The 26,187-nt window shown below is 44.5% G+C and overlaps 1 protein-coding gene across 12 annotated transcripts in view; it reads left to right on the top strand.

The window, feature by feature from the left end:
* Positions 1 to 26,187, top strand: part of PKNOX2 (PBX/knotted 1 homeobox 2) — a 432,230-nt gene that overhangs the window by 289,491 nt on the left and 116,552 nt on the right. For 11 of the 12 annotated variants that reach the window (XM_077919659.1, XM_077919658.1, XM_077919660.1 and 8 more), the window contains one exon: positions 24,073 to 24,212. In XM_077919659.1, coding sequence (XP_077775785.1) covers positions 24,073 to 24,212 — 140 coding nt within the window. Of the gene's footprint in view, positions 1 to 24,072; positions 24,213 to 24,257; positions 24,398 to 26,187 lie in introns of those variants that run through there. The other variant, XM_028707756.2, reaches the window with a different exon arrangement.

Below are 26,187 nucleotides of genomic sequence, written 5' to 3'. Positions count from 1 at the left end.
ACCCACAGCACCACCACGAAGTAAAATTGAGTCTACCCGCTTCTTCTGATAAGGGGAACCCAGTTGGGACACAAGGGGTCACTGAGCATGTGCTTCAACATGCCTCTCTCCTCTCTATTCCATGCAGAATATGGCTTTGCCACCCCCCACCACCGCTGCTGCCCAGAACACACACATTCTCTCCCCCCCCCCCCCATTTTGATCCAGGTCTGTCCTTTGGAATTTTCCCATCCCTAAATTTTTGCAATATAATACTCTGCGCGAAACACAAATCATAATGAGTTAGAAATAAAGGTGATAGGATGCATAAAGCCCAAGCTAGCTGCCCTCCCCAAGGAAAACTAGGGTATTTAAATAGTATTTTTGTGATCAGGTGCATATTTTAATACACTTTTTGTACGTTCTTTAAATTACTGATTTATGTGGAAATAGAACAAAACAAACTTATGAATGAATACATGTGAAACTGACATGACTTGAAATAGACTGATCTTTGCATCCCTAGCTAATGGCACATTTGCAACTTTCATTGATCAGATATCACATCTGCAGGCAGTGTTTACCTCTGGGGTTTTTTGTAGAGTGGCGATTGATTAGATTTGATCAATTCAATTGATTAGAAACCTTCCATCTCTACAATTCTATGATTAAAAGGCCACTAAACGGAATCCCTAATTAATTGGGCTACATACATACATATAGATAGATAGAGAGAGAGAGAGAGAGAGAGAGAGAGAGATGATAGATAGATGATAGATAGATAGATGATAGATAGATAGATGATGATGATAGATAGATAGATAGATAGATAGATAGATAGATAGATATAGATAGATATAGATAGATAGATGATAGATGATAGATAGATAGATAGATAGATAGATGATAGATATAGATAGATAGATAGATAGATAGATAGATAGATAGATAGATAGATAGATAGATGATAGATGATAGATAGATGATAGATAAATAGATAGATAGATAGATGATAGATAGATAGATAGATAGATAGATAGATAGATAGATAGATAGATAGATGATAGATGATAGATAGATGATTAGATAGATAGATGATAGATAGATAGATGATAGATAGATAGATAGATAGATAGATAGATAGATAGATAGATAGATAGATGATAGATATAGATATGATAGATGATAGATAGATAGATAGATAGATGATAGATAGATAGATAGATAGATAGATAGATAGATAGATAGATAGATAGATAGATATAGATGATAGATAGATAGATGATAGATGATAGATGATAGATGATAGATAGATAGATAGATGATAGATGATAGATGATGATAGATAGATAGATAGATAGATAGATAGATAGATAGATAGATAGATGATAGATAGATGATAGATAGATGATAGATAGATGATAGATAGAAACATAGATAATAGATAGATGATAGATAGATAGATGTGTGTGTATGTATATGTATATGTATGTATGTATATATATACACACAACCTAATAATTGTTTTAAATATAATAATGTAAGAATGCAGATAGAAGGCACTGCCATAGAAGAGGCAATATACCATTACACTCACACAGGGAGCCTTTTCAGATATATGCACTCAGCATCAAAGAACAATGAAAACATGCCTTTATTCTCCAAAATTATTGCTTTGTCATAGTTTAATTGATTGATTAAAAACTCCACATTTAGTCAATAAACAGATGATAGCACCCTCGCTTTTATTACAGATAAGGGACCTGGTGGGTTTTATTTTTTAAAAAAATGTTACAGACCCCCTAGAATAAATCAATTCTGCTTTGCTACAGTTGTAGATTGTGAAGTCCTGGGGGTGGGGACCTAAATGTAGTACATACTCATTTAGGTTGTTGACAATATCGTTGTCAGCATATTTGCAGGGCTCAGAAAGCCTTAGCGCAGTCTTCATCAGCTCATGCAACCTGTTTTGTTTTGTTTTGATTCTTATAAATATTTACATAATGCCCTTCTCCTCGTGGTCACAAGGAGTGTACAGAAAATAACATGAGTGCCCAAGTATTAAGAACTCTACCAAATTAAAATTGTAGGCAGATGAAACATCAGATAAGGGACGCGGGTGGCGCTGTGGGTTAAACCACAGAGACTAGGACTTGCCGATCAGAAGGTCGGTGGTTCGAATCCCCGCGACGGGGTGAGCTCCTGTTGCTTGGTCCCTGCTCCTGCCCACCTAGCAGTTCGAAAGCACGTCAAAGTGCAAGTAGATAAATAGGTACCACTCCAGCAGGAAGGTAAACGGTGTTTCCGTGTGCTGCTCTGGTTCGCCAGAAGCAGCTTAGTCATGCTGGCCACATAACCTGGAACCTGTACGCCGGCTCCCTGGGGCAATAAAGCGAGATGAGCACCACAACCCCAGAGTCGGTCACGACTGGACCTAATGGTCAGGGGTCCCTTTACCTTTGCCTTTAAAACATCAACATCATAAAACAGTACAACAGGGAGAAACTCATAAAATTTATTCAGACTTTGCAGAAGCAGTTGGGGTTCCCTAAAGTTGGGGTTCCCGATTGGAACAGGACTCTTTCCAAAGCGGACCCCACTTCTCGCACTCAAAAAAAAAAAAAAAAATCTGCTGCAAATTTTTAGTACTAGAGAATTCAACATCTTCCCTATTTTTTGATCCATATAAACCGGCACTGAAAGACTGTTAAGGCAGTTTTCACACATGAGGCTTAAATTGGCTTTTGCCTTTCCCACATCCACAGTGTGAATGCAAAACATGTAGCATGAGGGTAAGAGAGTGAAGCAGCTATTTTAGACCGGCAATATAAACGACTCCTTCGAGGAAGCTTCCCTTTATGGAGCCTTCTGTCTGCCATTTCCACGTTCTCTCTGAAAACTAGGCCCTGCTCCCATCTTACTGTTTGTTTTGTGAAATTTATATACTGCTCGATTGTAAGGGGGAAAAATAGCAACCTCAAAGCGGTTTAGGGAAAAAAGGTAAAGCAATCAAATTATCAATAAGTTTCAGAAAATTAAAGGCCTCAATGAAGTAAAAACTCATTAAAACCTCACATCAACTTTCTAAACATCTAGGTAGGCTTGTCTAGACAAAAATGTTTTTAGCAGGCATCAAAAACAGTATGGTCATGCCTTGGTACTCGTACATTTTGGCTCCTGAACACCGCAAACCTGGAAGTAAGTGTTCTTTTTTGCGAACATTTTTCGGAAGCCAAACATCTGATGCGGCTTCTTATTGGCTGCAGGAAGCCAATGATTTCCGTTCTCATCCTGGGGCAAAGTTCACAACCCAAAGTAGTACTTCCAAGTTAGGGGAGTTTGTAACCCGAAGTGTTTGTAACCTGAAGCGTTTGTAACCTGAGGTACCACTGTATAGACAAAATCAGCGAATGAATCAAATGTGCATAATGGTTCTGAACATTCCGCAAAACCAAAATAGTACATACGTTCGCTCTGAGGCATTCTGCCCCACGTGAACAACATTCGCACACCTTCACAAATAGCTTGAGAGAGACTCAAAGGCAATTAATTCCTCCCATCCCCACCCCCGACTCTGCGAAACAGCCAGCCACACTTTCTTGCTCCCTTTTTTTTGTAAGTACAGCCTTGGAACCCCAGAAGCAGTTTCTTTCCAGACCTTGGCATGAGCAGGAAAGCTTTCTTAGGTTGGCATTTACATTGCCTGAGAGGAAACGGCTCAGAGGAGGGGAGCTGGAGACTGGCCAGCTGAAAGGAGACACTGCTGCATTCCCAAGTTAATGCTCTCCTTGGAGAACTGTAAAAGATACAAGCCTATAAAAGACAGCTGTAGACTCTCAGCGACTGGGACACGTACCTGCGCGACACCCAGTAGATCCTGGTGAAGCCCTTAGGCTACTAACATTTGAGCCAGTGACTTTTAAGCCCTTGTTATTCTTTTACTCAGAGGCCAAGGTCAGGAGCTCGGCCTACACTTGAGTAGGACCCTGGCAGAGACACATGCCCAACTGGCATGTTCCCTCCCTCCTGGTCTTTCGTTCGGGAGCTTCAAAAGCTTTCTTCTGCCCAAACATCACAGTGACCGATGCCAACCGACACCAGCACACTTAGGGATCCGCAGAGTTTGCGCATCATGTGTAACAGACCTCAGCAACTCAGCATTTTGGCTAATCTACTTTATTTACATATAAACACACACGGAGTACTGCAACATGGCTCCCTCTCTCTCTAGCATCAGACAGCAAAGAACAAAAGAACAAAGGACAATAGTCCCACTTCACAGAACACAGTAACACAAACATCCTGTCTCCGTCACTTCCCACTTTGTGGAGTCAAAACATATACCGTCATGTGATAGACAACAATCCCATGACTGCAATCACAGAGCAGGAATTCTAACAAGATTCTTAGGGTAATTCTGGGTCTCTTTCAAGTTCAGAGTCTCTGGAATATGGTAAAACCAGATCTCTCCATCCTCACTAGGCCCAATTCAGATGATCATAAAGGTAAAGGGACCCCTGACCATTAGGTCCAGTTGTGCCCGACTCTGGGGTTGCGGCGCTCATCTTGCTTTATTGGCCGAGGGAGCCGGCATATAGCTTCCGGGTCATGTGGCCAGCATGACTAAGCCGCTTCTGGCAGACCAGAGCAGCACACGGAAGCACCATTTACCTTCCCGCCAGAGCGTTACCTATTTATCTACTTGCACTCTGACGTGCTTTCGAACTGCTAGGTTGGCAGGAGCAGGGACCGAGCAACGGGAGCTCACCCCGTCGCGGGGATTCAAACCACCGACCTTCTGATCGGCAAGTCCTAGGCTCTGTGGTTTAACCCACAGCGCCACCCGCATCCCCAGATGATCATATCTCAGCTTATTAAGATGAGATGTGCAGAAGTCTTATACTCATGCGTTAAGCCCCTTCACTCTTCCTTTTGTGTTTCTACCTGTTTCTGTCAGAGGTGACACAATGTTCAGCAGCAGATCCCATGCTGTGCATACAGAAGTCCCCAGATTCAATCCCTGGCATCTCCAGGTAAGACTGAGAAAGGCTCCTTTCTGAAACCTCAGAGAGCCATACCAGTCAGGATAGACCAATGATCTGACTCAATATAAGACAGCTTCCCATGTTCCTATATTCCTGTGTTTGTGTAGACAAGTGTTCTACAACCTGTGCCCTCCAGATGTTGTTGGACTACAACTCCAATCCCCTCTGACCATTGGGCGTGCTTCCTGTAACTGGTAGGAGTTGGGGTCCAAAACATCTGGAAACCACCAGGTTTGAAAAAGCTGGCGTAGACAAAACACAGTCAAAAATGAACCCAGTTATTTTAATCCAAGTATAACTGGCCACATAAAGAGGCCTCAATTCTTGTAAATCACAGAAAATACTTACCAAGATATTGTTCACCATGGAAAAATAGGTGTCCCCAGCCTATACTTCTCAAACTCATTGCAGAGAGTCGAATTATTTTTGTTTTGTTTAGGGAAAGGAAAGCAAATATTGAGCTTGCATGATCAAGTTCTCATACCAGAGATATTTCATATTCATGCAGTCTTTCCAATTCTCTTGATTCTAGATTTTTTTTTTTCAGAACGCACCAGCTGCTAAAATTAGGCGAATCTCAGCTTTCATTTGAGGATGGGGGTGCAAGTGGGAAAGATTGCAGAGAAGCTGAAAACATAACAGCAAGTTGTGTTTTAAGATGCCAGAAAAAGTATATCTGTGTTACATTACAATTATGGATATTTTTTATTTTATTTTTGCAATCTTAACCATTGAAAAAACCATTGAGCAAAATTTCACTCCATCATAATCATACCTACAACACTATCCATTATGGTTTACAATAGCCTCAGACTAACACAGTCTGCTTCACAGAGGTGATTGACAGCTTGAACTTCTGGTTCTAAACAAGCCATATTATCCCACGTCATCAAAACTCCAGCGACAATGGTTAGCAAGAACAAACCAGGATTTGTTGACAACAAGAGCTTTCCCTTCATTGTGAACCACCAGCGTGGGGTGGGCGATTCTGATTGGGACCATGACATGTGCAAAGGGTTAAATCCCCCCCCCTTTTGAAGCCATGGTCCCATTCTGGCTCTTGGGGGAGGGGACCTGCATTGCCTATTTGTTAAACTAACAAACAAAAAAGAGGTTCACATCTAGTTTGGTCCTGATTTTTTAATTTGGGGATGGGGAACCTGTAGCACCCCAGTTGTGGTTGGACACCCAACTCAACTCAAATCAGCATCAGCCAGCATAGCCAATGGACAGTGGTAGCTCGACAACCTATGCACGTCCACCAATTCCCTGTCCTCAGTGGTGGGTGGTCCTCTAGGGCAGTGTTTCTCAACCTGTGGGTCCCCAGACGTTGTTGGACTACAACTCCCATCATTCCTAGCCAGCATGACCAGTGGTCAGGGATGATGGGAGTTGTAATCCAACAACATCATGGGACCCAAAGGTTGAGAACCGCTGCTCTAGGGCAAATGGGGCGCTGTTCCACCAATTCCAGGCAGTCCCCAGCTGCCTAGCTTCTTTCTTATATATTACAGGGGGTGGCCCTGGCTGTCAGCTTCCTCTGCCATAGTCTCTGTGCTGCTGTTGTAGAACTCAGCAGCGAGGCAGAAGGCAAAAGTAGCAATAGTTAGCCCTCCCTGCCATTGGCTCTGGTTCCACCAACTGCTGGGCTCCCTGCTTTCTGCTCCACCAGTGTCTCTGGGCACAAGCCACCACTGCCTACCCTTCTTCTGATCACCACAGCCCTGTGTCTCTCGCACCATTATTGTACACGTGCACGAGGCCCTCTCTAAACATTTCTGTCGAGCAAATGTGCTAATGCAATAATTCCTATGGTCAATACTTTTTTAACGAATGAGGGAGGGTGACAATGATGTTAGCAACGGTCAGATCCTTGTGCAGAAGTCACCCAGCATGTGGCCCTTCCCATACCATTGTTAATCTGGCCGCGGCTGGCAAATCCCCTTTTTATGAGCCGAAAGCGCTGCTTGGCATTCTGGAAATTGTTCCCTTCTCCCTGGATTTATAGCCCTAGGACCAAGGCAATTAAAAAACACCCAGGAAGAAAAAGGCCTGACTGAGACAAAACTGGGATAAACAGGAACCAAGACGATTACCGTGCATATATGAGACTGTTGGAAATGCTGAGCTGACTTTGTCAGTCCAATAAACCTGAAAAAAAAGAAAGTTAATAACCTAATCCATCCTTAGAGGCAGCCATATACATTTTTGTAGATTAAGAACACTGAAATACTCTCAGCATATTGGTTACACATTTTGAGTAGCCTTTTAAGTTGCTCCGAAGGGCTCCTTCCTTACATTGGGTTGTTTTTCAGATCACATTCCAAAATTCTAAAATTACTTTGTGGGGGTGTTTTCGTCTTGACGTGTTGTGGGTGGCATGCCAGCAATGGCTGGGGCCCGAACCACAAGTATGCATGTCCACCCCCCACTGTTCCTTTCACTCAGGCACACATACACACAACATCCCCAGCTTATCCGTTTGCACACAGATGCATGCCCCTTTCACCTAGACCAGGGGTCTGCAACCCGCGCCTCCGGAGCCGCATGTGGCTCTTTTACATCTTTGCCGCGGCTCCGGGGTGGATACTAGTGAGGGGAGGAGGCGCATTGTGCGCCCCAACACTCCTCACTGTGGCGGGCGCTGTACTGGCTGTGACGTCGCAGGGGGCGGTGCGTGCGTTAGTCACGCACCGTCCCGAAGTCACCTTCCCGCCCGCTGTCAGATCGCGGCTCCGGATATATATTTGTTTTAAATGTTGCAATGGTTTTGCGGCTCCCAGTTGTTGTTTTTTTCTTCGGAAACGGGTCCAAGTGGCTCTTTTTGTCTTAAAGGTTGCAGACCCCTGACCTAGACTGTAAATGAAGGGCAGGTTATACATACATTGTAAATAAATAAGTCACCAAGCTTTTAGCAAGATGGAGTCTACAGCCAGGCATGAACTCCAGAACCTGTTTTGAATAGCATGGTCTCAGGCCTGGAATACATGGGGTTTAAGGATGCTCAAACTCAGGATGAAAGGGAGAAATGTGCAAGGAAGGCATGCTTGGTAAACCCTCACCATGATCAGCTCCCGCTGTGGAGCTGTCCTCACTGTGGAAGGACATGTAGATCCAGAATTGGCCTCCACAGTCACTTATGGGCCCACTGTTGAAACCGTGTTTATGGAAGACAGTCTTACTCGTCTATGAGTGATCGCTGAAGAAGAAGAAGACATGATGTCATGTGAAGAAGAGGGTCCCAGGTTGCCATGTGTCACACTTCCTTTTCACACTCGCTAGTCTAAGAGCATTTAGGAACAGAATGCAGGTTTTCTAGTTTAGTGGATCTGGCACTGAACCATGTTTAGAAATTCTGGGTGAGGCCTGCACATCAGCATGAGAATTGCTTGCGAGATTGAACCAAGGTGCATCTATCCTAGTATTTGGCACAAAATAGTGGCCAGTTGATGCCTCTGGAAGCTTGCAAGCAAGGTTGCAGTGGCGGTATTCCATCCCTTTTGCGTGCATATTGCCTCTAAATCTGCCTGCTCCAATTAACTCTTGCGGCTAATGATCCCTCTAATCAGTTTCACCAGGTATCCCTGCATTCTAGTATTATGCATGAAGGGCAGGGTGGGAGATGGGTGATATATTTGCATCCGTTAATTACCTGATACCTACCATTGATATGTATTCTTTACCCTGTTGTAGCAAGCAACCCTTATGCCCTTTAAGCATAAATGTATATGTAGCTCATTAGCAGAGCACATGCTTTGATTGTAGAAGATCCCAGTTAGAAAATATTAGTCTTCTAGTTAGAAAAACTTTAAATAGCAGGGCAAGGAAAGACCTGAGGCCTTGGAGAACCACATTACCAGTCAAAGGTAGCAAGAATGAGTTAGATTAACCAATGAGTTGATTCATGACTAGGAAGGAAGGTATGGAAATATATGTGGTGCTTCAAAGGTAGCATCTTTCCATTTCCAGAGAGAAATGTGTCCAGGTCAGGCATAGACATGTACCCAAGTAGCCCACAGACAACTTAGTCTGCCCTTGTAGACTATCCATGGAAGGGCCATAGCTCAGTGGTAGATCATCTGCCTTGCATGCAGGAGGTCCTAGGTTCAATCCCCGGCACCTCCAGGTGAGATTGGGAGGGATTGCTGCCTGAAACTCTACAGAGCCATCACCAGTCAGTGTAGACAGTACTGAACTAGATAGACCAATAGTCTGAATGTAAGGCATCTCCTTATGTTCCTGGATTCCTTGTGTTCCGGTCTACTCATCTGCAAGAGGCACAGGACATGTCAAGACTATTTCATTCATCCCTCACAATGGGTGCCTTGGCCAATATTGTTCTTGTACATATGTGTGCTATAAATGAAGGTACATAACTATCAGTGCAGCCCATGCACAGCTGGGCTCAAAATGTCGATATGAAGATGCCATGGATACCATGCTAGCAATGGTACCCATTGCAACAGGACCCTGCTCCCCCTACAAAGGCCCTTAGTCAAGAACACCAGCAACTTTTAAGTTCCTGTACCTTTTAAGATCCTGGTTCTTCGGCAATCATGATTACTGCCAGTTTGGGTTTCTCTGTTATTTTTTCCATTCTTAAGTCCTCCACAGTTCCATACCAGTTTGCAATTTTTTGTTTTTTATTTAGATCTTCCTGAGAATTCGCCAGCATTTTGGTGCAACTTTCTCCTAATTTCTGTATGCAATTTTGCTTAATAGGCACACTTTTGCAAATCCATTTCCCCTAATACAATGCACTTCTGTATGTCATATCCACAGATATATGCATTTATATGCACTCTTTATATGCATGCATTTTGGGGCACACTGTGTAGCCGGACAACTGCATTACAAAATTCAGAGAAAGCGAATTTCAGGTTCGTTTTTGATCTGCAATCATTATTATTTTGAAAGTGTAAATTAGATCAAGTTGCCTTGTGAACTGAAACTATCCCCCATCTCTTAATGCCATCTGAGCAAAGCTGTCACATCCTCTTGGCCTGCCCATCCTAACACTGGATGGAAGTGCCAGAATTTTCTATACTATAATCTGTAAGATCCTAACAATAGTATCGCCATGGCCAGAGAGCACAAGGAAGCTGGGGAATAAGCAATGCAGCATGGCTTTCTGGCTAAGCCCTATGCTTCGGCACGTAACCTGAATGCCTCCTTTCCTGTTAATTAAGGCTAACAGCTTTAAATTGGTGGGTCTCGTTATTTTAGAAGAGCCTAACAGCTTTAGGATTAAGTTTACTGGCCCTGAATTGTTGGATTCCCTCCATAACAGCTATGAGCCAGCAGCTGGGAGAAGTTTAGGGCTGAAGGGATTAGCTGTTAGCTGCATCGGAAACCTCAGGAGTTACAAAAGAATGCAGATTGAGGGTTAGTTAAGTGTGAAGAGCCTAATTTAATTCACATTATACTGTGGATTAACAAATCGCAGCTGCTGAAAGGAGCCCCCATGGCTAGTCATGGTGCCAAGTGCTTTCATGTCCCAGGAGAAAGTGATCAGCGCTCCAAACACTCGTTTCTGGGTTGGCCAAGGATTTGCCAAACAGCAGCACTGATGTTTCAGCACTAGGGCTTTAGAGTCCGGATCTCCGGCAATATCCGTATCGCTGGAAAGCATTTCAAGTTGTTAAGAAATGTGATCCCTCTGGAGAAATGTGGCTTAGTTTCTTTGAAAGCCCCCTGATGGTTGATTCACATGCAGGTCAATCAGCAGGACTGAATTTTGGGGTACACCCTGACGTAGTCATGACATTACTTTGCTACACGCTGCAGTCTTGATTTGGCCATGCAGGTATTTTCCTACGTCCGCATTAGCCAACTTCCAGAAGCTGTTGCAGCTTGGCAGTGGTGCTGCAGAATATTTTTCACCACGCTGGAAAACCTTAGGACATGGTTGGAACTTGATGAAAGTATGATGTAACTAATTGCACTGGCCTCCTGGGTAGTGTTGATGGAAACACAGTCACTCCCTGTAGATCTCATGTATCATCTCATTATTACCAAAGTAATTAATGTCCTGAGAAGTAGCAGGTCAGTTTTCAAAATGTGCTTCTAGGAACATAGGATAATGAATGGGAGTTTTGGTTCATCTAGCTCAGTATTATCCAGGCATAGGCAAACTCGGCCCTCTAGATGTTTTGGGACTACAACTCCTATCATCCCTAGCTATCAGGACCAGTGGTCCCAAAAGCACCTGGAGGGCCGAGTTTGGGGATGCTGACTGGCAGTAGCCTTCCAGGGTTGCAGGAAGTGCCTTCACAGTTTTAGGAAGTGGCTTTCCCACCTCTTTCTCCATGGTTTCAGGAAGCTGCTTTTCTGGCACCTTCTGCTGCTAAGCAACCATCCATCCCTCATTCTGATTTAACTCCTGGACTGCTGCTCTGTGGGTTTTCCCTGACCGTTGTAACTCATGGCTCAGCACCTCCTCTGGGGAATGTCTCCTAGGCTAGAAAATCCCTTTTGTCCAATTGTCGGTGTTTCTCAGGGTAGAGATCCACCATAAAAATATGGCTGAGCCAAAGTCTCCCCTAATTTAATGGGACCATTCATTTCCCCCACAAACATCAGCAAATGGGGGTGGGAGCGAGCAAATTCTCAGAACTTCCAGGTGTGCAGAGGGGTACCATTAAAGATGAAGTGTTCCAAGATAGCTTCTTCTTTACAGGAATAAAAGCAATCTTTTGCCACATAAAAGCAGTGGCTAGTTTGCTATTTGTTTGGACAGAACACTCCATGAGAACAGAGTTATGGGGGCAGCCCAGTGGCGTAGCGTGGGTTGTCAGCACCCGGGGCAAGGCAAGTAATTTGCACCCCCTGGCCCGTGGATTTGTGCCCCCTAACCCTAACCCCCAGATGTTGCGGCCGGCCCCCCCTGCACCCCCCACGCTACGCCACTGGGGCAGCCATCATCCCCCTCCCCAAGAATGCCCCCGGAAGCAGTGCTGAAACATGGCTCAGTGTTGCTCCCTTAGGGAATTCTATCTCCTAAAGATGAATCCAATCTTTGAAAGAGGGGCTTTCTCCTAACCCCAACCCCAGAAATTCTGAAAATGGCCAGGGCTTTGGCAGGCAAAGTTGCAGGCACAAGTTGTTCTGTGAGAGTCTTAACAGAGGAGCGCTAGGGAAAAAAGCCTCAGCCGCAGAGATAGTGTTATTGGAATGAGCTTCCAGCTTTTTGACATCTTTTTTTGCCCTCTGATCTGTAGGGATTTCTGCTGGTTGGGACGGCAGTGAAATGCTATTGATCTCTTTGTGAACGCACACGTCTGCTGAAGCCACAAAGCGACTGCATTTGAGCATCCAGTCTCTGTGCATTTTTTGTAAAAGTCCTGTTCTCTGCATAATTCTGCCTTTGGATTTTAGCCATGTCCTCTGATGCTTTGCAAATTTGGACAGAAGTATATATTAATAGCCCTGACGCACTTGGAATCCTCATGGAAGCTTTTAACTGACAGGTTCGCTTTTGTCAGATGCTCAATTATTATTTAAGTGGTTCCTTAAAGATTCCTGAAATTAGCCTAAATAAAAGTTATCTATCTATAGTTATCTATTTCAGCAAAGTTTGTTCCATGCTGATCATTTCATATTCCTTCCTTCCTTCCTTCCTTCCTTCCTTCCTTCCTTCCTTCCTTCCTTTCTTTCTTTCTTTCTTTCTTTTTGCATTTTGCATTTTTATTGATTTGGGGTTGTTGTTGTTTTTGCAAAGTTATAAAAATAGCACACCAACCAAGCAATCATCTCCACAACCAAGCCATCTCCTCTCACAAACACACATTTATTTATGTACCTTGGAGCAAAGCTGTTACGTCCCAAACATCTGAAAGACCGCCTCATTTCCTACAGACCCTCTTGCGTGTTAAGATCAGATTGGTAGTTCCACTGCCCTCAGAAGTTCAGGGGCGGTGGCCCAGGAGAGAGCTGGTAAAAAGAAACCATCAAATATGGTTTTTCCTTCTAAAGATGAATGGTGGTTCTCCCCCCCCCCCCCCCATGTTTAATGATTTTACACTTTCTTCATTACTGCCAAAGGGCACTCTATGTTGAAGTTACGGTCCCATACAACGGTCATCGGGGGGGGGGAAGGATTATCAACTAATATTTTGTTAAGTGGGTGAAAACCCTAGATCTTGCATATTTTTTTGGCAGTAGTAGTTAAGAGCAGTGGACTCGTAATCTGGTGAACTGGGTTTGCTTCCCTGCTCCTCCACATGCAGTTGCTGGGTGACCTTGGGCCAGTCACACTTCTTTGAAGTCTCTCAGCCTCACTCACCTCACAGAGTGTTTGTTGTGGGGGAGGAAGGGAAAAGGAGATTGCTAGTCGCTTTGAGACTCCTTAGGGTAGTGATAAAGGGGGATATCAAATGCAAACCCTTCTTCTTCTTCTCAGTGGCAAGCGGCCTCCCCACATTTCGCAAATGAGCATGCTTATAACAGCCATATCCCCATAACAAGGCAAACTCTGCAAGCCTTCTCCCGACCCTGCCTTTCCATTGCTTTTAAAAACTAAGGGAGTGTTTGCTCATAAGAGATCCTAGAAAAGCAAAAGCATAATTTCCTTCTAGGGATCACTTGTCCTGATTCTCTGAGAACCTGTTGGTCAAAGCTATTGTGGCGTAGTGGTTAGAGCGTTGGACTTGGCTTGGGGAGCCCTGGGATTGAATCTCACTTTGCCATGAGGTTCACTGGTCATTGACTTTGGGTCTGTTGCCATCTCTCATGCTAACCTACTTCACAGGGTTAACGTAAGGATAAAATTGGAGGAGTGGGCATGTATACTACCTGAGCAACCTGTGCAATAAACGTGTACAGTACTAGATAAAAATAAAATAAAATAAAATAAAATAAAATAAAATAAAATAAAATAAAATATAAACTGTTGGCCAGCCTCCTACCAAGCTCTTTCTGATCCCTCTTGCAAGAGCTTCTGGGTGCTTGGGAACTAGAGCAGCCATATCAGCCTCACCTGTGCCTCACTCAACGTGCAGCAGCAGGGCCAGCTCTAACCATTAGGCAGAATAAGGAAGCCTTCTCAGGCAAATGATCTAGGGCAGGCATAGGCAAACTCTGGCCCTCCAGATGTTTGGGACTGCAATTCCCATCATCCCTTACCACTGGTCCTGTTAGCTAGGGATAATGGGAATTGTAGTCCCAAACGTCTGGAGGGCTGGAGTTTGCCTATGCCTGATCTGGGGTGTCATGAAAGGGCAGGAAACGGTTAGCTAGTTTTTAATGTCAGGGAACATACTTGTGGGATTTATTGTCTCAGGTGTGAAAGTAGCTTGACTGCTTTTAGATAGTATGGGTTGTAGTCAACCAAATTCTACTCACAGTAGCCCCATTGAAATGAGTGGAACTTAGTTGTGTCCTTTAATACAAACGGTCTCCTCTGAGTAGGACTAACATTGGATGCAACCCTATGCACCTTGACTGGGGGTTGGGGGTACTAGTTATTCCTCAGGCAGAAAAATGGCTTGGGCCAGATCCGTGCAGCATACAAGGTTAATGGGAGAGTCCTGGTAAAGGGTTACATCCGGGGCTAGTTCTACTCAGAGTCAACCCGCTGAAGTTAACAGACTTCATTAATTGGCTTCATTAATTTAGCTTCATTAATTTCAGCAGGGCTACTTTAGACTGGCATTGGTTGCCAAAGTACAGAGCTTGGAAAGGAACTAATTCCAGTTCATGTTTGCCCTTTGGCGAAGCAAACTGCTTTTGTTCACATTCAGTTCATCGTTCAAGCCCATGCATATAATTCTCAGCACAAACCCCACTTAAAAAACAGCACTCCAAGGGTTACACGCTGCTGTGCTAAAGTATGAAATATGTGTAAGAAGACTAAGAAAAACAACAAAACGCACCATAGTGGAATGTGAATTGTTTAATTTTATTTCCCCCAACAAGTATTATCTTTAGGCTTAAAGGTCCAAAGAGCCTAAAGCATTTAAAAAGAAGAAGAAAGAAAACCATGTTAGTGAAGTGAGTGAATTAAGTTCATTTTGAGGTAGAACTTTGAATGATTTCTAGTTCACCTTCAGCTAGAATACCCCAAAATGAAGTTAATTCACATTTTGTTCACCCGGCAGTCATGAGCAGTGGCGTAGCGTGGGTTGTCAGCACCCGGGGCAAGGCAAGTAATTTGCGCCCCCTAACCCGTGGATTTGCGCCCCCTAACCTGTGGATTTGCGCCCCCTAACCCATGGATTTGCCCTAACCCCAGATGTTGCGCCCGGTGCGGCCGGCCCCCCCTGCACCCCCCACGCTACGCCACTGGTCATGAGACCTACTTTCAGGTGTAGTTCACATATTTCCAAATGTCACTAAGCCGAACTTAGTGTTCCTTCCAAGCACTGACAAAATATGAGAGGAAGTGACTGTGACCCTGGGTAGGTACAGGAGTGGAAAGAGGAATGCAATTGTTCTGTGCACACACAGAGAGTGTGAGCGCGAGAGCCGATTTGTTTCGCTTCTGGCTTTCTGAGATATGTGGCAAGGTGCAGCTCCCTGCATTGCGAAGGCCACTTTGCCACCTCGTAGAGGATTTCTGGGCTGGAGTGAAATCTTTGCGTTATGAGCCTCTTTCAAAGTCACACGGGCCTCTTTATCCTCATCTCTTAAATGTGTCCCTCTGGTGAGAAAGGTCACTTTGCACAAATGATACCTTGGTGGGGTTTTTATGGCTCTTGGAACTTCTGTGTCATCGTTTGTTCGCTTCGCTGCTCCTCTTGGTTCCTTCTTTCACTTCTCTTCCCACCCCCCCACCCCCCCCACTCCAACGAACTAAGTTGAATAGACGTGGTGTTTTATAAAACACAGCTCCATTTCCCATTAGCTGTTCCTTGAGTGTGACTTCTTTCCTGCTTAGGCAGCTGAAACTGGAGACGGAAGAGGCAGCGGGGAAATGTAGTTAACTGTTCATTCCTACTGGGAGTTTCGGAGGGGGGGTGCGGATTCTGACACTAGAAGAGCTTCATCATACTGTCACACTTTCCCACCAAAGTCTGTTTGAATTCTTTTACTTGTGCAAAGAAGGGCAATAGTAGAAGACTGCTAAAAATGAAATGGAACACCGACGCTCTTGCCCGAATCCATTAGGAATGACCACCATGCCCAAACACAGAAACAGTTCAGATTCCAGTTGCTTTCCCCCCCATCCCTCCCAGCGACCCTGATCCGCAAAATACTTTCCTGGCCAAGCACCTTGAACTCTCTCCCTGCATTCCCTCCCTGTAGTTTCCTTGGGAAGCTATGGTTGCCTCTGATCAGTGTTTTGTGGCAGGGATACCAGCGCATACCAGAAAAAAGGGATGTGAGTGGCGCTGTGGTCTAAACCACTGAGCCTCTTGGGCTTGCCGATTGGAAGGTCAGCAATTCGAGTCCCCGTGATGGGGTGAGCTCCTGTTGCTCTGTCCCAGCCCCTGCCAACCTAGCAGTTCGGAAGCACACCAGTGCGAGTAGATAAATAGGTACCGCTGCGGCGGGAATGTAAACCGCGTTTCTGTGCACTCTGGTTTCCGTCACAGTGTTCCGTTGCTCCAAAAGCAGTTTAGTCCTGCTGGCCACATGACCCGGAAAGCTGTCTGGAGACAAATGCCGGCTTCCTCGGCCTGAAGGCAAGATGAGTGCCACAACCCCATAGTCGCCTTTGACTTAACCATCCAGAGGTCCTTTACCTTTTTAGTTTTACTTACATACCAGAAATGGAGACAGAAATTTGTGGCAGTGCATACCAGAAATTTAGGTTTGCACGGTTAAAAGTGGATTAAATCACTCTGCCACCCTGTCCACCCCAACCTTTTAAAGTGGTTTTTCAGAGTTTAGGTATTGACTGAGAAACACACTGAAAAATGCAGGAGTAATGAACTATTAGCAGGAAGATGTGTAAATGTTGCATGAGCAAATGAGGATTTCAGGCTTTCAAATTGTAGTGGCACCCTATGCAGAGCCAAAATCCGCCTACGACACCCCCTGGCTTCTATTCTGCTCAGTTAACTGCGTCACAGTTTCAACACCCCGCAGTGCCCCCTAGAGCCAGCTCCCAGTGCAGCAGAACTGGTCGGACTGCCATAAATCCACCTCTGAATGTCCACTGTTATATATATAAACCACCCTGCAAACTAACTAGAATAAATGCTCAATAAAGACTGGGCAATCTAACTTGTGTAAGCTTTGTACAAGCAAATCAGGATGATTGCTCAGTAAACTGGTGGTCTGGAGCCATCCTTAAACTCCCAAGGGCCACCGCAGCCTTTTACCCTGATGTAATAGGAGTTAGGTCTCTTCTGCATTGCCCCACCACCACCACCCTAGATCGATCCAACCCAAACTGAGACCTAATCACAAATGCTGGACCAGGCGCCAAACCAAATTAGGGGGACCTTGCATAGCCCTAGTTTGAAAGATGTTCCTGCTTTCATCTAATTCTGTTATCTGGCCTGTAAGAGAGAAATTCCTATGAGTGTTTAGTACGAAATGAACTTGCCTCTGGATTCAGGTTGGAGTAAATGACCATTGAGGTTCCTAATGTACCATGGGCCTATGGATTTCACACTTCTGTAGCATACCATCATCATAGCCTGATTAGTTGTGTGCCACAAAATTGTGCCCAAAGTGGTTTACAACATATCAAACAAACTGTAAGTTTTTTTAAAAAAAAAACATTTTGTACATACGAAGCATCACTTTGTTCCAGATGCCGTAGTTTGGATCTGAGATGCAAATCTTCAGACCTCCAGGGGCCCCAAACCACCTCTCAGCTGGGGAATTGCAGAAACTCTCTGCCCGGCCTTTAACCCACCAAACAGGTCTTATGTCCGATGTTATTGTGGGCTCTCATCCCACCTGGAAAGGTATTTAGATTCTCCTGAAACATACCTGTTTGTGATTTTGCTGAAAGGGTTCCTTGTGTGAAAGCATCGTTTTTTTTACAGAAAAGCCCGGACAGAAGGCAAAAGTAGACTTCCTATTCCAGTAGCTTAGCATAAATATTCCCTCCCCCTGCCCCCACCATATAAAAGACTGCTTGATTTGGGGCTTTTCAAAGGCAGCAGAACTGACTGTCATAAAAGGGCTGGATTTTATGAAAATAAAGAGGAAGCAATGGGAAAACATCCTTTGAGGACAGAGCAACTGCTTTAATATTCTGGTTCTGCTAGGGGCCAGTAATATTGAGCATAATCTCTCCAAATACACAGGAGAATCTGTCTTTTGAAAATTGGGAATCTGCATAAAAATCCTGCACTTCATATGTTGCTTTATAATAAATTAAAGCATCTCTAATGGAAGTTCTTTCCCTGCTATTTTGTCCTTGAAGTTTAGGGAATAAAGTCCTGAAAAGTGAGCGCATACATTAAAGATGCAATATCTTTCCAAGCATGTTGCGGATGAACCCCGGTGATCAGAGTACATGCAGTGAAACTGCACTTGATTGTTGTCAGTCAGATGAACAAGAAGACGGTTTTGCTGCCTCTTATTTTCTGATTTTGTGTCTTGGTATTTCGCTCTAGGACAGTAAAGACTACATAAATCTGGTACAGCTGTAAAACTGAGAAGGGTGGAATCATCTGTGTACTGCAGTAAGCAGTATACCCCAAACTGACTTAGGTGTTTTCATGCTAGTGAGAGACTTGAAGTCTGGTATGTGATACAAATCTTATCCTGATTAAATATATGAGGCATACATTTTGATGTTTCTGCTGATGTTCCTCCAACTGTTGCTCATTTCTCATGTTGCGTATGGAGGACCCCCAAGACACCCCCCCCCCGAATAAAAACACAGTTTACACATCATTTTGGTTTTGGTTTTTGGCATAATTTTGGTCACAACTTTATTGAATTACAGTATGTGAGTGGTTAAGGGACGCGGGTGGCGCGGTGGGTAAAACCTCAGTGCCTAGGACTTGCCGATCGTATGGTCGGCGGTTCGAATCCCCGCGGTGGGGTGAGCTCCCATCTTTCGGTCCCAGCTCCTGCCCACCTAGCAGTTCGAAAGCACCCCTAAGTGCAAGTAGATGAATAGGTACTGCTTTATAGCGGGAAGGTAAACAGTGTTTCCGTGTGCTGCGCTGGCAAACAAACCCTAAATAAAGGGAGGGTGAGCAGGTAATCCGATGTGCGCAGCAAAAAGAGGAAGCTCACCGCTGCGCGCAGGGAACATATATAGCACCCCCATCAATCAAATAAAATGCAACAATAAATTTTCCCCTGCGACAATTGAAGGTGTCCAATCAAATTCATGGCCGTCCAAACTAACCCGCCCAGCAACAGGGGATGTCATGGTTGCTCCCACCGCAACACGTGCTCTCCATGAAGGAGAACCTGCTTTATCATGGGAATGAAAGCAAATGGAGGACCAGAACATCATGTCTCTGGTCCCCAATTCGCTGTCATTTCCATGTCAGGTGATGACTCAGGTTTCTTAATCTAAACCACTGTCAGTTTTTACCCTGTTCTGTTCCGTTTGTAATATTTGTAGCTCATTTTTATTTTTTACTCTTTGGTAAGCTAATATGGGAATGCCAACTGGTCGATGAAAGACAAGACGTATCTTTTAGAAATAATTAAAATGGATTCTGGACCAGTTGTAGTTTCCTAACTGTTTATTAACAGTGATCCCACCAGGAGAGAATTGCAGTAGCCCAACCTGGATGGGTATCAAGAAAAGTAGCAATATAAATAAATATGTAGATGAGTATAAATGTAGTAAATAAATGCATAAGTTATAAACAGACACACTGGTACTGTAGTTTCTTCTTTTGCCACAAATTCTTCCTTTATTTTACCTTCCCATATTTGCCTCTTCTTAAAGAGGTGCTGTGAGCCAATGCAGCCTTGGACCGTTCCCCAACAGGAGTTCGTCATAGTCAGCAAGCTGGAGCTTTGATCAATCATTAGCATCAACCTTCTGGTTTAATTAAGTCCAAAGAAAGTGACCCGGGGAAGGCAGGCTGGATGGCTTCATGTCAGGGCTGCTTTAACGGGCGACAATGGTACTTTGTTAAAATGCATTAACGTTCACTTTACATTCCTCTCATCTCTTTAAAAGCTCCAAAATCTCTTGCATTACACAGACCTCTGGTCACTTGGCTGTGAAATGCATTCAGTCCGCAGCAATGGAGGCAATACAATTGCTTTAAATCCTGTTTAGAATTTCCAAAAGCCCTTTGGAAGCCCATAGTGATTCATTAGCCTTGTTCAGGCCAGCAACAATGGAGGCGACAAGGCATTTGCACCATGAATTTTTTGGAGTTTTAGTCTGAGTGCTCCCTTTGTGTCTTTCTTTCTCAGCTTGTTGCCATTGCTAGTCTGTGTGTGTGTGTGTGCGCGCACACACACACACACACACACAAACACAAACTTTGTTTTGTTTTACTCTGAAGTTTTCAACTCCTTTTCTCCATACTGCAGGGACAATCTGCTACTTCAGAGATCAATCCAGATGTTTTCTCTCAGTGCTACTGCAGCTGTTTCCAGGGCTCTTCTTGCTTTGCTTTGGTGACACGTCACATACTTGGTAGTGGCCTCTAGATTATGAAACCACTGCCTGCTTTCTGTTCAGTTGTCTCCCAATCTGGCTACTTTTAGGTGTGCTGTGAAGACCTTTTTATCCCACCAGGCCTTTGGGGTGTACATTTTTTTCCCTGTTGACCTTGCTGGTGTTGAGTTCTGCTTGTTTTATATGTTCCTGCTGGTTTTTAAGTGGGTTTTGTTGTTGTTGTTACTTTAATTCATAGAAGCCAACTCCTAGGGACTGAGGTCAATAAAATATTTGAGGGAGTTGCCCTCACCAAGTTGATGGCATGTCCATTCAAATAATGTGTGTGTGTGTGCTGTGTCATGTGATCAATAATGGGGGTGGGGCTTACCTCCCCCCTGCCCCCCATATTAAAGTTGACACCCCTGCATTAATTATATATTTGCTGGCCACCCTGTGCTCCCTTTGGGAGGAAGAAGCAGAGTATAAACCCATTGAAATAGGTCACTTTTCCATAGCTTCCCCTTATGTGAGAAATAATACATTTTTCACAACCTAGAGAGGGGGGTTCTCATACACTGATTTAGAAATGGTCCACATTTATTATGTTTGGGAGTGACCAGTTTCAGGATGACGTGAGACCATATGCTTTATTCTCTGTGATTTCTTACTCTGGCCTGTCTGCCTGGAAGCATTCCCTACTGTTGTCAGTGGGGCTTGCTCCCAAGTAAGTATGTAGGAGATTCTGTCCTATTCACATTGGCCATATTGAATCTCCATGTTCATAGGTAAAGGTAAAGGTAAATGGACCCCGACCATTAGGTCCATTTGTGGCCGACTCTGGGGTTGTGGTGCTCATCTCGCTTTACTGGCCGAGGGAGCCGGTGTACTGCTTCTGGGTCATGTGGCCAGGATGACTAAGCCGCTTCTGGCAAACCAGAGCAGTGCACGGAAATGCCATTTACCTTCCCACCGGAGTGGTACCTATTTATCTACTTGCACTTTGAGGTGCTTTCAAACTGCTAGGTTGGCAGGAGCAGGGACTGAGCAATGGGAGCTCACCCCGTCATGGGGATTCAAACGCCGACCTTCTGATCAGCAAGTCCTAGGCTCTGTGGTTTAACCCACAGTGCCATCGTGTCCCATGATCATAGGTAGCATGCCTTTGAATACCAGTGGCTGGCAATCTTCTTCGAGGGATTTAATGCTCAGATTCTGGGCTTCCAAGAGACATCTTGCTGGTCAGTATTAAAATATGCTGGGCCAGCTCAGGCTTTGATTTGATCCACCCAGCAGGGCATGTCCTATGATCATCTTGGAAAAAAATAAACTTTCACACAAAAACTTAGCAGGTACCTAGCACTTGTGATTGGTAGTATCACAAGACTTCCGGGGCTCACTTTGCAGGGTGTTATCTCACAGGTGAGGAACTTGTGGCCCTCCAGATATTGCTGGCCAGCAACTCCCATAGCCCCCAACCATTGTACATACTGCTTGAGATTGATGAGAGTTGTAGTTCAATAGTTTCTGGAAAGGCAGAGGTTCCTCACCCTGCTGTAATAGAACTGCAGCCTGAAGAGAGTAAAGTAAGCAACTCAGTGGGCTTGTGATCCTGCTCCTCTTAGCTGTGACCTTTTGGTCTCTTCTAACAGAGTCTCTTTCCATTGACTTTCTTGAGCAGAATAGGTTGGAAAGACCTCTGCATTGCCCACATTCCTGTCTCCTCTTCCAAGGCAGGCTTAGTACATTATTGGTATAGCTTGAAACCAGCCTGACCTCTGTCTGTTTGCTGCAAAATACATGAAGGGCATTTAGACCTCATAATCTACTTCTGAGGCATGGAATCCCTTTTCGCTGCCAGGAAACCTTATACAGATACATTACCTACTCGAGGTATTTGCACAGGGGCCTTGCTCTTTATTTCTCTTTTAAACTTGGCACTATAGCACATTAACAGGGGACTCCATTAGGCATGGGGATAATTGCATTTATTCCAAGGAGCAATAATAGTTTAGCAAAAGCCACATGCAAAAAGAGAGCGCCCAGCCTAGTACGCATCAGCCAAACCACTTCTGTGCTGGTTGTACAATGAGTTCCGCTGGAGAATTCCATGTATGGTTTGACTAAAAGTAAGGGCATGAAACAGATACCATCTTTGATTCTACTTTGGTAGGTGGAGAGGGTGGGGTGGAGAGAATAAATGCTACTATTAAAAGATCTGGGTTAAGAGCTAAAAAGAGGCAGAGGAGTTCATATTCTGCCGACCAGTGTAGTGGTTAGAGTCGCCTTCCCTAACCTGGTGCCCTCCAAATGTTGGACTACAACTCCCATCATCCCTGACCATGGGCTGTGTTAGCTGGGCTGATGGGATTTGTAGTCCGACATCAGGAGGACACAGGTTGGGTAAGGATGGTGTTCAATTCAAATTCTTACTCAGCCATGAAATTCACAGGGTGTTCTTGGGTCAGCCTTGCCTACCTCGTAAGGTTGTTCTAAAGATAAAGGAGTGGGGAAGAAGTTTATATACTGCAATGAATTTGTTGGAGATAGACCAGGGTAAAAACACAAATAAAAACTGTGTAGAGAATAAGAGCTGCAACAGGTTAGGCCATCTGATCTCATCTACTATCTATATTTATTTACCTTCCATGGGTCAAATAGCAGTTTCTGGGGAAGCATGTTATATTGGGGAAACGGCATGTGCGGGGTTAAATATCCCTTTCCTCAGTGTCACAAACCTGATCCGATTCTGAGGCCCTCTTTCATACGTTTTTAAAATAGAACGCTCTGTTCAGATATCTCCTGTGTCTTCATGTGTAGCATTGGCTTGAGTTTCCAGTGTTTAATAAAAACCTTTATATACAAACATGCATCCATGACTAAAGAGAAGATTAAAAATGTTTCAAGAACAAATCAATGAACTGCAAAAGATTCTTGGAACTCCACAAACGCCAGCATCATTTTGGCATAAACACAGTTCAGCAGCTACATATAGAAGAAAATAGGCTGGTGGCACTGAAATTTCCATATGGAATACAGAAAATGTTGCTCTTTCACGCTCTGATCTGCTTGCAAGCAAGGATGTAAGAAGGCATCAGTTTTCTGTTCCAACCTGTATTCTTGCAACCAGCGCTGTTTCCATTCTGCCACAGTTTGGCTTCTGCTAAAATGTACATTATCTGTCTTGCTACTATGGCCCAAACTGACATAATTATGTAACCGAATGCATTTCGACGGGAGGAAAATGTCAAAAGCAATGCAGAAAACAATGTGGTCATTTATGCAATGCTGGTGGACTAAAAAAAAACAAAACCCTAATGATTAGCAAATATCAGTTGCATTCACTTGCGTGATTTCCATTCCTGACCTCGGGCGAACATGAGAATGTTGGCAATTTCCACTCGCGCTTCCATTCCCTGCAGAGCTTTCTGACATCCCTACTTTCGAGCGACCCATAGAAATGCTAGTGGAATTCCCCGCTTCTCCTCCCCAAAGCAACCACGTGTGCATAATTTGATTTCTTTTGCCTTTAAACCTCTTGCTTTCCTGTCCTCTTCTTAACAGATGACTGCCACAGCGCAACAGCCGGCCAAAGCCCAGCCAGTACACATCAACACACCTTCGGCAGCCGCCAACACTCCTATTCCCAGCACTCCCATCGACCCTCAGGCACAACTGGAGGCTGACAAGCGAGCTGTCTACAGGTACAGAGGGATTCTGCTGCCAGGCTGCTCTTTAATGTCGCTTCCCATCCCTGTAGCGGCATGCTGAGATATTACTGGAATCTGGCCTGGGGCTATCTTGTCAGCGAGATGCTGCACAGAGGCTGCTTCTTAGCCGTCTTTGTCAATAGACTGAGAAAGACAGGTTCCAGTGCATGTTCAACTAGGTGAGCCTCAAGCTGAGGACTTAAAAGAGATTTGCTTTCTTTGTTGGAGCTGGAGTTAAATTACAGGCAACAGAATGGTGATGTGGCAATGAATGTTTTGAACGATGGAGGAAGAATGGCTTAGGGGCTCTGTCTGCGTGATCCGTTTCTTCTTTGGCAATGCAAATGCATCTTGATTCTCGCTGGCTGAACGCAGACCAAGCAAGGGTTGCACTTCTGTTTCAGACATATTCAGAGCACTCAAAAGTAAGGTTGACTCCTGATTTAAAGAAATCTAAAAGTTTCCTGGGGGTAGGTAAAGGTAAAGAACCCCCAGGCGGTTAAGCCCAGTCAAAGGCAGCTATGGGGTTGTGGCGCTCATCTCGCTTTCAGGCTGAGGGAGCTGGTGTTTGTCCACAGACAGCTTTCTAGGTCATGTGGCCAGCATGACTAAGCCGCTTCTGGTGAACCAGAGCAACACACAGAAACACTGTTTACCTTCCCGCCGGAGTGGTACCTATTTATCTACTCGCACTGGCGTGCTTTGGAACTGCTAGGTTGGCAGGAGCTGGGACAGAGCAACAGGAGCTCACTCCGTCTCGGGGACCGCCAACTTTCTGATCGGCAAGCCCAAGAGGCTCAGTGGTTTAGACCACAGCGCCACCCGCGTCCCTCTATCCTGGGAGTAAGCTCCATTGCATTCCATAGGAACATGGAAAAGGGAGCCAGCACTGCTCACCCCACAAAGCAGCCAAGTAGAAACAGGTATGCTCCAGGTGCAAAGGATGTTGGTTGTAGTTGGAAAAAAACTGTAGGAGGGAGAAGAAGGATTAGTTGCTGTGCCGAAACCCTTTCCATCTTGTAGTATCCTGGAAGAAGTCATGGCTGACTGGAACCTGGAAGAGGAGCACGTTTTGTTGCTGGTCCCACTTGTCGATCTCTAAAAGCACTCTTAAAACAATATTAAAACGTGTAGCATAAAAATAACATCTTAGAGAAGAGCCTTCACCAGAGGTGACATAATAGCGGTGGTAATTGATTGCATGCATATAATACTCATTTGCTTGAACACCACCAGTGATAACTCATTTTGGGGAATCGCTCTTTGCTTTCTGCACCCACGGCCGACTGCCAATGGGCAGCCAATTGTCGGTGCGGTGCTTGAGTATGTCAACACTCCTGAAGGGGACTTGCGATGCCAGCGCTATGCGAAAAATCCCTCTGCAAATGAGCTGTGTGAGTGAGGCAGCCTGCAATTTTGAGTCCTTTTGTAATTTTTGATTTCACACTGCATATTAGCAGATTTGTGTTTTATATGTGAAGAAAGGAGCTCGGGAAAAGGGATGCAGGATAGAGCAGCGGCGGGTGGGGTAGGGTGGCAAGGCAAGAAGAAGAAGTGTGTTTGAATCGAAGCCTTGTATATCACACCGAGTGCCTAGAGGGGATTCTTTTTGTTTTTTTGTTTTTTTTTTAATTAAAATTTCTTGCCTCTGGGTAGCATGACAGTTCAAAACCGCATTGGGGATTTTTCATTTCATGTCAATAAATTTAACAAGGCCCTATTCAATTCAAATTAAGGCTTAAGCTGTATCTTTTATGCTCTCCTCTTGGAGAGGACAGATAAAAAAGAAAAATATATGTGGCACTTAATTTCTCGTCTCGCACCTGCATGCTGATGCGCCAAATCCCCCAGCCTAAGCTAAAAGAGAGCAGTAAGAGGAGAATGTGATAGCAGTAAGTTTGTGTTGGTGGTGATTGATGTGTTAGGAAGGATCTCTTTCCACAAATCCAAAACTTCAGGACGAAGTGCC

The sequence above is a fragment of the Podarcis muralis genome, chromosome 15 (genome assembly GCF_964188315.1).
Source record: "Podarcis muralis chromosome 15, rPodMur119.hap1.1, whole genome shotgun sequence".
NCBI classification, from domain to species: domain Eukaryota; kingdom Metazoa; phylum Chordata; class Lepidosauria; order Squamata; family Lacertidae; genus Podarcis; species Podarcis muralis.
This window is presented reverse-complemented; position numbering and strand designations above follow the sequence as displayed.